At 29.9% G+C, this 14,345-nt stretch overlaps 1 protein-coding gene across 1 annotated transcript; it reads right to left on the bottom strand.

Moving 5' to 3' along the window:
- Positions 1–1,157: 1,157 nt before the first annotated feature.
- Positions 1,158–4,115, bottom strand: LOC114193542 (putative disease resistance protein RGA3). The gene has a single exon (XM_028083382.1). The coding sequence runs from the start codon at positions 4,010–4,012 to the stop codon at positions 1,487–1,489; it is 2,526 nt and encodes an 841-aa protein (XP_027939183.1). The 5' UTR covers positions 4,013–4,115; the 3' UTR covers positions 1,158–1,486.
- Between the last annotated feature and the right edge of the window lie 10,230 nt (positions 4,116–14,345).

Genomic DNA, 14,345 nt, shown 5'->3' with positions numbered 1-14,345 from the left:
CAGAAATACAAGGAAGTAAGATATATCAACACAGTAGGATATAACATATTTCTTACTGTAACATATTTCTGAAAGACATAAATATCAACACAGTAGGATATGTCCAAATTGGTATCTCTTATTATAACATATGTCTGAAAGACATTTATATCAACACAGTAGGATATATCATTTGAAAAGAAAAATAATTAAGTAATTAAATCATGAATATAATTTTCACCTTTTCTAGCTGATATGGCAAAAGTATTTTTTAATAAGAAGGAAGTTTTAAAACGCCAAAAATGATAATTTTAGTAGGAAACAAAACTTTTCAATAGCAAAACTCTGTTTTATATGACTTGGAATTATACTTGAGTGACAAGTGAATGTTTTTGATATGTATTCATCTATAACTATATTTCTAGTTATTCAAAATTTCATTCATTAACAGGCTCTAACAGGCTTGACAATAAAGGGGATGAAATCAATTAGATACAATTATAAACAATTTTCTTCATATGTGAAAAAAAAAAGAGACATGAGCGTAATGGGAAATACATAACATATATAACTACTCCTGCTCATGCTTTTCTCCGTTACCTCTGGCTTTGTACTTTGTTTTTGCAATTACAAAATGCTAGAGAAGCATACATGAGTAAACACTGAATTAAAGTGTATGCTATCCAATCGGAATTGCTCATGGTGATTTGCTTCATTTAATAACATTTATCACCAAGATTCTAATTTTATATACCCTGTTTTGGATTGGTAACTTAAATTTCTCTTTCATATCCCATATTGAGGTTCTAACCTACATGCAATTGCAACAGCTTAAAACTCTTAAATTTATAATTCCATTTTCCTAGACTGGTTCTTATACCATTGATGTTTTCTTTTTTTTCAAGAGAAAATTCATTAGGAAAAGATTACATAAATGTGATCTAAGTCTAACCCATATAAGAAATTGATACTACTTTTAACTCAAAATCAAAAGAAAATGAATTTATGAGTCTTTTTTCTTATAAGGTGTTCAACTTTCTTATTTCTACTTGTTGTGGAACTTAAACTCAAACTTAAATTCCCAATAAAATGAAAGGCAGATCATAAAGTATAAGATTCACAAGATTAAGAGATTTTGAAACTATAAGTGACAAGGAGGCTCTAAAATGAACCGTTCATTCACTAAAATCTAAATTTCTATACAAGAAAAAAAAGGAAAGAGTAACATAGAAGAGATGTCATCATCATGGTCTACATCAAGCAATCACCCATAGTGCGATCCATGGGTTCAAGGAACAACTATCACCCATAAAACATAAATCAAAATAATTTAAAAAGTGCTTTAGAAAAAACAATCTGCATTACAGAACCTAGAAAAAAGAACGGAAAGACCTTCAACATTTATCAAGGTAGTTGAAACTTTTCACTCCCTCTTCTATTTACTTTTTATTCCAGATCTTTTCTTTCAACAATGCTAAGTATGACATTTGGTCCAATACTCTCCGACTTACAGCGTGTATTTTCTGAATAATTCAGGACAGTCTATGATTTGTAAACGTTCAAGGGCAGTGAGGCAATTGATGCCATCTGGAAGAGAATGCAACTTCGAGCAATCTTTGATGTCAAGTGCTTTCAGACAAGTTACCATTGGTAGCCAATCAGGAAGCACCTCAAGATTGTGGCAGTGTTCTAGTCTCAAGGATAGTAGTGTTTTAATAGATCCTTGAAGCCAATGAGGCAATGTCTCTATCTGTGGCATTGAAGTAAATAGTATTGCTTTTAACTTTAAGATGAACTTCTGGTCTTCATGACCCTTGGACAATTCCAATTGGTCACAGTTCCCAATACACAACGTCTCTAATGCAGGAAAATGCTTACTGTCAAGTGGCAAAGCTTCTAGCCTCTTACAGCTATTAACAGTCAATGCTTTCAGATAAGGAAGTTCTATCCCTGAGAATAAAGACTCCACATTATCACAACATTGAATAGTCAAATACTGAAGAGAGCTCAAGTTTGCAATGTCATTCTCGGGCAAAACAGCTTGCTTTGTGGTTATGACAAAATCTCGAAGACTGATCAATTTTCTTAATCCTTTGGGTAATGCTTCCAGCTCCATGCATCCACCAAGGTCCAACACTTGCAAACTTTGAAGCTTACAAATAGAATCAGGGAGTCCCCTGATTTTCTTGTTATTATAAAGACAGAGAGATCTCAAATGTTTTAACTTCCCAATGAAATAAGGCAAAGTTTCAACTGAAGAATAACTTAAATTCAAAATATGCAAGTATTTGTACCTTGAAACCAATGTAAAGAAAGCTTCACTCTTGGCACCAACACCATCCTTAGGAAAGAGAATGGTTCTCACACCTACTGATTTTGAACTGATTGATTTGTCATCCAAATCGTTTTCGACAAATGACAGATGACGAATACTCTCAGGTATACTTTGAACGTGGGAATTTATTAGTAGACACTCATCTTTTGCAACAAACAAGGCTAGATCATGCACCAAATCATGTATTTTAAATGTATAAACTGTCCCATAGCTCACAAAATCTTGAATAAAAGATCTTGACTGTAGTTCACAGAAATACTGATTGGCAACATCTTGTGTCATATTCTTTTTCAGAGACCCAAGGAGTCCAAGTGCACCCCAAAGATTAGCTACCTCAAAATTAACGAATTCATAATCCTTTGGGTAAAGGGAAAACAAAGCAAAGCATTGCCTCAAATAGGATGGCATAAGATCATAACTTAATTTGAGTGTAGGTAAAATATCCTCTTTTTTCTGCGGTAAATTCCAAATTTCTCTGTCTCTCACATATTCCCACTCATTTGCTTCAAATTTGGAAAATAATAAACTCCCTATAGTTCTCACTGCCAATGGAATCCCTCTACATTTTTTCACAATATCTATGCCAATATTTATCAAATGAGGATAATTTTCCTCTTCTCCTTCTTTAAATGCCCATTTGACAAACAGAGATATTGAATCCTCCAAAGAAAGACCTTCTAAAATGTGAGAGGAAACCGTGCCCATCATGGATGCAATGGAGTGACTACGAGTAGTCACTAGAACTGCACTTCCTGCAGCAGCACCTACTTGTATTAAAGCCCTCAACTCAACCCATTTAACACGGTCTTCATTCCATACATCGTCCAAGACAAGTAAGAACTTTTCACCAACAAGTTTGTTTCTCAATTGATTTTGCAGCTGCTCCATGTCTAGTATGTTCAAATTCTGTTGGAAACCAGGAGCATGAGAGTGTGAAGCAGAATCGTTAGCAGAATTGATAATTCTAACAATCATTTGCTTAATGTCAAAGTTTTCTGAAACACACACCCACATCTTTAATGGGAAGCACTCGTTTATCCTGGCATCATTAAACACAAACTTTGCAAGTGTGGTTTTTCCCAAACCTCCCATTCCCACAATGGGGATAACAGGGAGACTTTTATCAACATCAATGGGATTCTTCTGCATCAAAAGATGTATGATCTCTTCTTTGTCATGTTCCCTTCCAATCACATCTGAATCACTCACATGGGAGTGTGTCATCTCTCTTCGATGCACAACACGTGTGTCAACATCAATTGTTTGAAGACCAAACTTATGCCTATCAGCAGCAACCTTGTCTAGTCTGTTGTTGATATCTTTAATTTGTTGAGCCATCTTGTAACGAAAAACAAGTGGATTAGAGGTTGAGAAGAAGCGACCAACCTTGGTTTTGGTGGTACCATGAGCTTTGACAACTTGATTTTGCAGCGTTTGGCACTCAACTTCATCGAGCACATCTTGGGCATCGGAGAAGACACGCTTCAGCTGCTTCAGCCATTCCCGCAGCTCGTGGTTGTGCTCTTGCTTCTGCTCAGCATCCAACAACACAGCTTTGACTAATGAGAGAGTTCTTGTAAACTCTTGCAGATGCTGATACAAACCCATCACCCGAGAAGCTTCTTCATAAAGCTGAGACGCAAGCTTTGCTATGAGTGAATCGGCGATGCTGAAGAGAAATGATTCGGCCATGATCATCAACCCAAACACCAGAGATCTGAACAACGCAAAACTCTTGTCTCAAAGTCAACTTCTGTACCCTCTGGAACTATTTTATTCTTCTTTCTTCTTTGTTTTTCGATCACTTTCTATCGTTGTAAATACCTTTATTCTCATAAAATTTGCATTTAATAACATGAGTTCTTTTGGCATCGTTTTAAATTTTAAAATAGTTTTTGTTTTATTTTAGAAATTTATATTTATCATCAGTCTCAATATTTAGAATGTGAATTTTAAATAAATTCACATTCTAATTAAGATAGAAAAAAATAAAACAAATAGATAAATAACAAATGCTATCTTTTATTGTGTTTGAATAAATTAATCATTAACAATTTAGTATCCCATCGAAAGAGAGAAAAAAAATTATAATTTATCGTATATATAAAACAAGCTTAAATTACGTCTTGCATTTTTTATGGTGGACTTTATTAAAAAGGTGTGATATGATTATCCTGTGTTACAAAAATCTAAATTCTTAATTAAGTTTTAAATTTATCAAATAAATTTAAGTATTTTTAATTGGTTTTTTATTAATTTCTTTTCCTTACGAGTACTCAAAATTTTATTGTGAAAACAAAAAATTATAAGGAAATATTGAATTGTATGTTTAAAACTTTTTGAAACGTTTCGCGAATATTATCTAAGAATGTTCAGATGACGATTTTATATATTTTTGTCATCAACGGAAAACAATTTCACCATATGAAAGTAGACACAACTTTTGATTCTTGATTGAATTACTCGTTAAAACGTTTTAGATTTATGTATTTAAACAAGAATAATGATATTTTGACCGACATTTTTTATTTATATTTAATTGATATTTTAATCACTTTTTAATTATTTATTTTAATTTTTTTAGTTGTGTAATGTAATGTAATAATCTAAAAGTGATTAAAATGATAAATTAAAAGTGAATAAAAAAAATCGATCAAAATATCATTATTCTTCAAATAACGACCCTTGTTCTATGTTAGTGAAAATATAAATAATATGCAACATAAAGAAATACATGGAAAGAGAGTATACATAATACTTTTATATCAAAAATAAATTTAAATATTTTTAATTAGTTTCTTTTAACTATGAGTTCTAAAAAAAATCAATTGAGTTTTATTAAATAAACTAATGCCACAACGTAAAATCTAATATTCTTTGTATTTGTAGTCACTTTTAACTAACTCTTTGAGTATTGTTTGAGCTCATAGTCACTTCTGGTTATGAGTACTCCTTCAACATGTCACTCTTGGTTGAACTAAGTATTATTTCCAAAGTCACCTCTGATTCAACCAAGTATTTTTTTTTCAAGTCACTTTTGGCTCAACCAAGTATTTCTTTTCACTGTTGGACATGTGTATGTACATACTCATCCTCATCTCCATATCCAATTGTAAAAATCAGATATTACCTATATTTATACATGTATTTAGTCAATGCGGAGATTTCTCATCACAACATGGACGAGTTTGGATAATATCACGAAGACATGTTTATTTGCACTTCCCCTCCATCTAAGGTGAAAAATAATATTAAATCAACATCATTATTCTCATAATATTTTACTATATGTATATATTACTCTTGTAATAAATACAATTATAGTATATCACAAAATATTACACCATATTAAATACAATTATGATAATTGATATATATATATATATATATATATATATATATATATATATATATATATATATATGGTTTAATTATGGTTTAAGTCCAAGATAATGTTGGAACTTTCAACTGAGTATCTAGTAGACTTTTGTGGTCTATTGAGTCATTAAAATTATAGCTGTCAAAACGGGTAATCCGGTCCGACCCGGCTCGACCCATCACGGGTTGATGATTTAGTGAGCCAACCCAACCCGGCTCATTTTTTAGCGAGCTAAAAAAATTCGAATCCGGCCTAGCTCACCACGGGTTGGTGGGTTAAACGGGTTGACTCACGAGTTCACTTAATTAGAAAAAATACAAATTTTTTATTTTTTTTCAGTCAAAACTAAGTTATAGTTCTAATTAAAATTTAAATAAACTTTAATACAATCCAAATACAAACCAAAATAAAAAAAATACGAGTTATTTATGCGTTGGCTAAAAAAAAACAACCTAACATGACCAAAATATAAAGCCCAACTTAATAAAAAAACACTTGTGTGACCCTTTTATCTGCGGGTTGGTGAGGCAACCCGGCTCACCACGGGCCCAACCCGCATGAGCCGAGTTCTAGATGAGCCGGGTAAAAAATCAACCCTATTGAAATTTATAAAAAAATTTCAACCCAACCCGGTCTGAACCCGTGGTGAGCCGGGTTAGCTCGCGGGTTCCAACTCATTTTGACAGCTCTACTTAAAATATTTAAAACTTTATTTCAATTAAGTTTCTGTTTTAAAAGGTTTCAAGTTTTGAAGTTTTGACGTGACAGTTAGTTACAGTGTCAATACGCTTAAATGTCGTCACATAATATTAAAAACATTTAATCATGAGGATCTCTCTCAAAGATTTATTGTATTTAGCGAAAATTATTATTAAAGCAAATTAAAATTATAAAATATAAAATTAAAAGATAATAAAAAATATACAAAATTATAAAATTAGATAATAATAAATTATTAAACATAAAATAAAAAATGTAATTTCATAATTTTTAATTATCTAATTTTACAAGTCATATTTTTTATATTTTACAACGTTATAATGTCATAATATCATAATTTCAAAATTTTATAATTTTTTAATCTTATAATTTCGTAATTTTATTATTTTTAAATTTTTCAAATATAATTATATAACTTTTTAATTTTATATTTTATACTTTTGTAAATTTATAATGACTTAGTTATAGAATATAAAGATATTAACAGTAAAATTAGATAATTAAAAAATTATGAAATTATAATTATAATTATTATTTTATTTTATAATTTTATAATTATCTAATTTGATATTTTATAAGTTTATATATTGTTTATCTTTTAATTTTATCTTTTTAATTTATTTTAAGAATATTTTTTGTTAAATACACTAAGATCTTTGTCATCAAAGTTACTTGTAATAAAATATTAAAGTATCACGTGACAACATTCAAGCACTATAATCGTGTAAGGTAGCTACTACATTATACAGTTCATAGTAAGATCTAACGTGAGAGACTTAATTAAAAAGTTGTAAATTGTGAGAATTAATAAATCATATAAATTTAGAAAGGACTCAAAAGACATAATTATATATATATATATATATATATATATATATATATATATATATATATATATATATATATATATATATATATATTATTTATTTATTTTGTAGTTCCCCTTCATTCAAGCTGAAAAAATAATATCAAATCAACATAATTATTCTTATAATATTATGCTTTATGTACATATTATTATTATTATAACAAATACAATTATTATAGTATATTACAAAATATGACATCATAAGAAATACAATTATAAATATAATATGTCACAAATCTTATTAAATATATATATATATATATATATATATTTATATATTGTAAAAAATAATATTAATTCAATATAATTATTTTCATTATTAATATCATGCTACATGTAAATATTGTTATCGTAATAAATACATTATAAATACATTATAGTATATCACGAAATATTACACCATGCCAAATACAATTATAAACCATGCTAAATACAATTATATGTATAATATGTCACAAATCTCATTAAATCTAATAATTATATACATATATAACAATAATAAATTAAATATTGAGTAAATTGAATGTAATATGTGAATCAATAATATTATTGAGACATAATTGGTTAATCAATGATATTATTAAAGTATATTATGTAAATCAATGGTATTACTCATGATTAGAGATGACAAATAAACCTGTCTATGTGGATATTGTTCGAATCCGTCCCTGTTTTGACACGGAGAATCTCTGCATTGACTGGGTATGGGTATGGGTATGGGTATGAGTATGAGGAATCCCCACTTTTTCAACTGGGTATGGGGATGGGTATGGAGATGCACATATCCCCGCCATAATATCTGTTCCCGTTTAAATTATTAAAATATTCTCAATTAATTAAGTAACCATATATATATATATATATATATATATATATATATTATTTTTTATTTTTGCTAATTATTTGGTTTGTTATGAAACTCATTCGCATCTCAATTATATTTTGTTAAAAAATGTATGTCAATTAAAAATTGTTATGTCTCACATTTAAATATTTCTATTATTTTTTAATATTTTTATTTATTGTATATTTTCCTTTCACATGAAAATGTTTAATACTTTCAATTTAAGTATTTAATAGCACAAACATTTCGTTTACTAAATAATATAAAAAAAATCCTTTACTTATTATTATTATTATTATTATTATTATTATTAGTTTTTGTTTCATTTGGATAATTCTTTTATTTCACTAAAACAATTTTTGTTATTTCTCAACCACTTAGTATATATGTTTATATTTCAAAAGTTTTCTTAGATCTCTAAGATATTTTTTAACTTATCATACCCTTAATTATACATTTGTTTTCCTTTTGTACGATTTCTTTCAATAGTCTCTCAAATTGTTTGTAAACATTTGTTAATTTTTTAATATTTTTATTTTTTGTTTATTTTCATTATGTAGAATACTATTTCGATATATTTTATCTAATTATTTTTTATTTTCTAACTCATTATCAATCATAGTGTAATTTTTTCACTATAATTGTATAAATAACTTTTATTTACTACAATATAAAAATTTAATGTAATTGTCATGAATATTTTTTTATCACCATCTAACATAATTGAAGTTCAAAAGATACAAGATCTATGTTAAAATTTTATTATTATGATTATTATTTATTCTTTGTATCATTTTGATCAAGTAATGTATTATAACTTTTATTAGTGCATAAAAAAAAGATTCATTGGAATTTAAAAGATTGAAGTAAACAAACATTTAAAATATATTTTAATTTGAATATTTGTTTTCCTTTTATATTTTTTAAAAAATATTTTTAAATTTTATCAACTAGGTTTCATTAATGTTTGCAAATTTAATAAATGTGTTGGTTCTCATGAAATTTTATTTATAATCTAAAATGTAAAAAATTATAATTTATTTTAAAATTTTATTATGATTACTATTTGTTCTTTGTATCATTTTGATCAAATGATGTATGATAACTTTTATTAGTGTATAAAAAAGAGATTCATTAGAATTTAAAAGATTGAAGTAAACAAACATTTAAAATATATTTTAATTTGAATATTTTTTTTCCTTTTATATTTTTTAAAAAATATTTTAAATTTTATCAACTAGGTTTCATTAATGTTTGTAATTTAATAAATGTGTTGGTTCTCAAAAAATTTTCTTTTGGTATTATAATTTAAAATGTAAACAATTATAATTTATTTTAAACTTTTATTTTGATTATTATTCGTTCTTTGGATCATTTTTATCAAATGATGTATTATAACTTTTATTAGTGTATAAAAAAAGATTTATTATAATTTAAAAGATTGAAGTAAACAAACATTTAAAATATATTTTAATTTGCATATTTGTTTTTCTTTTATATTTTTTAAAAAATATTTTTAAATTTTATCAACTATGTTTCATTAATATTTGCAAATTTAATAATTGTTTTGGTTTTCATGAAATTTTATTTGGTATTATAATTTAAAATGTAAACAATTATAATTTATTTTAAAGTATTTGATATCCAATAACCAACCATCCTTCTAATATTAAATATTTGATAATATTATGTTTCCTTTATCGTAATTTTTTATTATTTTATAAAAATGAATTAAAATTAATATTGAAGTAGTAAAAAAATGGGTATGGGTACGAGATTATACCCGTTATCCAGTGAAAATGGGGATGAGACAAAAGTCTGATACTCGTTGAATTTGAATATGCGGATGAGGATGAATTTTTTTTACAGAGATGGATATGGGATAACGAAACCCGTGCCCGCTCCGTCCCGTTGTCATCCTACTCATGATATGTTAATATTAGTAAGACATAATTTCTCATTCAATAATATTATCAATTAATTTTGTTACCCATCCACACGTCTATAAATCCCAATCCTCATAGGAAGTATTCACAGTTAATCTCATATACAACTAGACTCATTTTTTTATGTTCTTATTATTGAGCATCAAAAAATTGTTGCACGTACATGACATTCTTATAGGAAGTACTCATAGTCAATCTCATATACAATTATACTCATTTTTTTTATGTTCTTAGTAACTTGAGCATCCAAAAATTGTTGCACGTGGATCTTTCTCCAATTTTATTCTTTTAACATCAATCCTGTCTCTCCACTTCTCTTCAGAGGACTGGTGCTCTTTTTGGGTAATATATAATCTATTTATATTATATTATATTATATTATATATATATATATATATATATATATATATATATAATAAGATATAAAGTTTTCTTTTCTTAATTATTTTTTCAGAAATAAGCAAAGCATATCGTAAGTGTGGTGCGTGTGATGAACATTGTTCATCTGCGACAACAAATGACAAGCTCATCATTACTCCCTCTTACACCACTTTAAGCCTTTGGGCACAAAACTAATCTTTTGTCTTCTTTTTCTTTGCCTTTTCGATTTCTCACAGCTAACCATTTCTCTTGAGCATCGCAGAGTCACTCATTGCAGAGTTTGCGTCTCGTGCTTTTCAAGAAGCTTCTCGAGTTGTGGGTTTATACGACAATCTTCGAGACTTTACAAACACTCTCTCTTTAGTGAAGGCTGTGTTGTTAGATGCTGAGCAAAAGCAAGATCACAACCATGAGCTCCGCGAATGGCTCACTTACCTTAAAATTGTCTTTTCTGATGCTGAAGATCTTTTGGATGAATTTGAGTGCCAAACACTAAAAGAAAAAGTGGTTAAAGCTCATGCCAGCGTTAAAGACAAGATAAATCACTTCTTCTCAATCTCTAATCCACTCGTTTTTCGTTACAAGATAGCTCAACAAATTAAAGATATTAGCAACAGACTAGACAAGGTTGCACCTGATAGGCACAAGTTTAGTCTTCAAATAATTGATGTTGACACATGTTGGAGTTGAAAGGGAAATAATTTAACCGGGAGAAGGAAAAAACAGAGCAAGGTAAAGTGTACAGTATAATAAGACTGATGTGAAGAAAGGACTTGTTTCATTCAACATAGCAGCAATACATTTATAATAAAAAATAAAACTGACAGTAACCACATAATCATGATTTCAGGAAACGTGAATAATAAACATACTTGCACCTAAAGTTTAGGAAGACCTATTGACTAATTAAAAAATTAAACAACGATATGCAGTTACAAAAAGCAGATATTTAACACTCCTCCTTGCTTTAGGAACTGCTGCACACTCCAATTCTTTTTCTCAATAATTCAAATTTGCTGACGGGCAAAGGCTTTGTAAACATGTCAGCCAACTGATCTTCAGACTTGCAGTAAACTAAGTTCACTTCTCCATTTTGTTGCATCTCCCTCCAAAAATAGAGCTTGATGTTGAAATGTTTTGTTTTCCCATGACATACTGGATTATTTGCAATTGCAATTGCTGCCTGGTTGTCAACAAAAACCTCAATTTTATTTTTCTGCTGAAAGTGTAAATCATATAGAATCTTTTTCAGCCATAGAACTTGATTTACAGCAGCTGTTGCTACTATGAATTCAGCCTCTGCAATGGATTGTGCTACAATCTCTTGCTTCTTTGTGCACCATGAGAAAACTCCTGAACCTAAGTTGAAACAATACCCTGAAGTGCTTTTCATGTCATCATAAGATCCAGCCCGATCACTATCATAAAATCCACACAACTTGAAATTTGTATACTTCTCAAATTTGACACCATAATCAAGAGTGCCTTTCACATACCTTAATATTCTTTTTGCTGCTCTTAAATGCACCTCACTAGCACAATGCATAAATCGAGATAAGAGACTTACAGCAAATATAATGTCTGGCCTTGTTGTAGTTAGGTACATTAGACATCCAATCAAGCTCCTGTAGTATCCTTCATCAACTTTATCAGCACCATCTTCCTTGATGAATTTCTCTCTTTGATTCATTGGTGTGCTAACTGCTTTACATTCATCCATTTGAAATTTCCTCAATATTTCCTTTGCATATTTTCTTTGGCAAATGAATACTTGATTTTCACCTTGTTTGATCTCAATTCCAAGAAAATAGGTCATGAGACCAAGATCTGTCATTTCAAATGCTTGCATCATTTCTTGCTTGAATTCGTCAATCAACTTTGTGTCATCTCCAATTACTAAAAGATCATCAACATATAGTGAAACTATGAGAAAACTATTTCCCTTATCTTTCACATAGAGAGTGAATTCAGATAAGCTTTTTGTAAAGCCTATGCTTAATAAGTGATCATTTATTCTACTGTACCAGGCCCTTGGAGCTTGCTTTAGGCCATATAGGGCCTTTCTTAGTAGATAAACTTTATCTTCTTCACCATGCTTCACGAATCCCTCTGGTTGCTCCACATATATTTCTTCTTCTAGAACTCCATTTAAAAATGCTAATTTGACATCCAACTGGAATATTTTCCAGCCCTTTTGCGCAGCTATAGTTAACACCAATCTGATTGTATCTAATCTAGACACAGGAGCAAAAGTGTCAGAATAATCAACACCAAAGATTTGTGCATACCCTTTAACCACGAGTCTGGCCTTGTAGTTGTTGATTGAACTATCTGCATTAAGCTTTGTTCTGAAAACCCATTTGACTCTAATGACTTTTCTGTTTTCAGGCTTGTCAACCAACTCCCACGTTTTGTTTTTTTGAATCATAGACATCTCCTCCTCCATTGCATTTTTCCATTTTGGGAGTCTTAGTGCTTCCTCACAGCTAGCAGGTTCACAAATGGCTACATTACATCTTTGATAGATGTCAGGCAATAGCCTAGTTCCTCTGATTGGAGGATCATCTTCCAATTCATCTTGTAACAGTTATGTGGTTTGTTCTCCATGATGATTATCTTCTATAATTGGAAAGAATTCTGTTGTACTTTGTGAGTTCTTCCAATCCCATTTCTGACCTTCATTGAAATGTACATCTCTAGTGATAATTATCTTTCCGGTTTGAGGATGATACACTTTGTAGGCTTTCGAAACAGAACTGTAACCCACAAAGATGCCTGGAGTAGCCTTGTTGTCAAGTTTATCACGCTTAACCTGAGGGATATATACAAAACAGACACAACCAAATACTTTAAGGAAGGTTAGAGAAGGTTTATACCCATACCAAGCCTCAAATGGAGTTTTAACTTTCAAGGCCTTGGTTGGAAGCCAATTTTGCAAGAAAACTGTTGTATTAGCCGCTTCTGCCCAAAATGTTTTAGGCAGCTCCTTCTCATGCAACATGCATCTAGCCATCTCCATCACAGATCTGTTTCTCCTTTCACTTACCCCATTTTGTTGAGGAGTGTAAGGAGCTGTCAATTGATGCCCAATTCCTGCTTCTTCACAAAATAGATTAAATTTTGTTGATGTATACTCCTTCCCATTGTCTGATCGTAGAAATTGAATCTTGTAGCCACTTTGAGTTTCCACCATTTTCTTGAACTTCATAAATACTCCAGCCACTTCATGCTTGAATTTCAAGAAAAAAATCCAGCACATTCTTGTAAAATCATCTATGAAAAAAATAAAGTAGAGACTACCTTGTAGTGATGGTGTTCTTTGAGGTCCTGCCACATCAGTTGAGGTCCTGCCACATCAGTGTGAATTAGTTGCAACTTTTGAGAGGCTCTCCAAGATGATTTGGGAAAAAACTTTCTGTTTTGTTTACCAAATTGACAAGCATTACAATTTGAAAGATTTTCAGAAAGTGTTGGTACACCTGAAGACATGTCATTCTTATGTATTTTCAACATTCTTTCAAGATGACAATGACCCAGTCTCTTGTGCCAGAGTTCTGTGAGATTGGCTTGAGTGTAATAGGCTACATTCTTCTCCTCTGTTGGATCAAATGAGAAGCTTTTACCTCTCATTTTAACCCTTAGAACCTCCCGGCCAGCAATGTCAAAGATAAGGCAGTTTTGATGTTCAAAGAACACTTTAAACATCAATGAAGGTAATCATTGTTCATCGAAGAGATATGACACACTCTCGTGTGAGTGATATATATGTGATAAAGAGGAAACACGATAAAGAAAATATTATAAAGCTTTTGATGCCACAGAATCCTAATGATGTTGATGTTAGTCTCTTTGTTATCCCCATTGTGGGGATGGGAGGCATGAGAAAGACTACA

The sequence above is a fragment of the Vigna unguiculata genome, chromosome 1 (assembly GCF_004118075.2).
Source record: "Vigna unguiculata cultivar IT97K-499-35 chromosome 1, ASM411807v1, whole genome shotgun sequence".
NCBI lineage: Eukaryota > Viridiplantae > Streptophyta > Magnoliopsida > Fabales > Fabaceae > Vigna > Vigna unguiculata.
Note: the sequence above shows the minus strand (reverse complement) of the source record. Positions and strands in the feature narration are given on the sequence as shown.

What these genes read in the sequence shown, in the direction of transcription:
- LOC114193542 (XM_028083382.1), bottom strand. Translation starts at nt 4,012, where the DNA reads ATGATCATGGCCGAATCATTTCTCTTCAGCATCGCCGATTCACTCATA.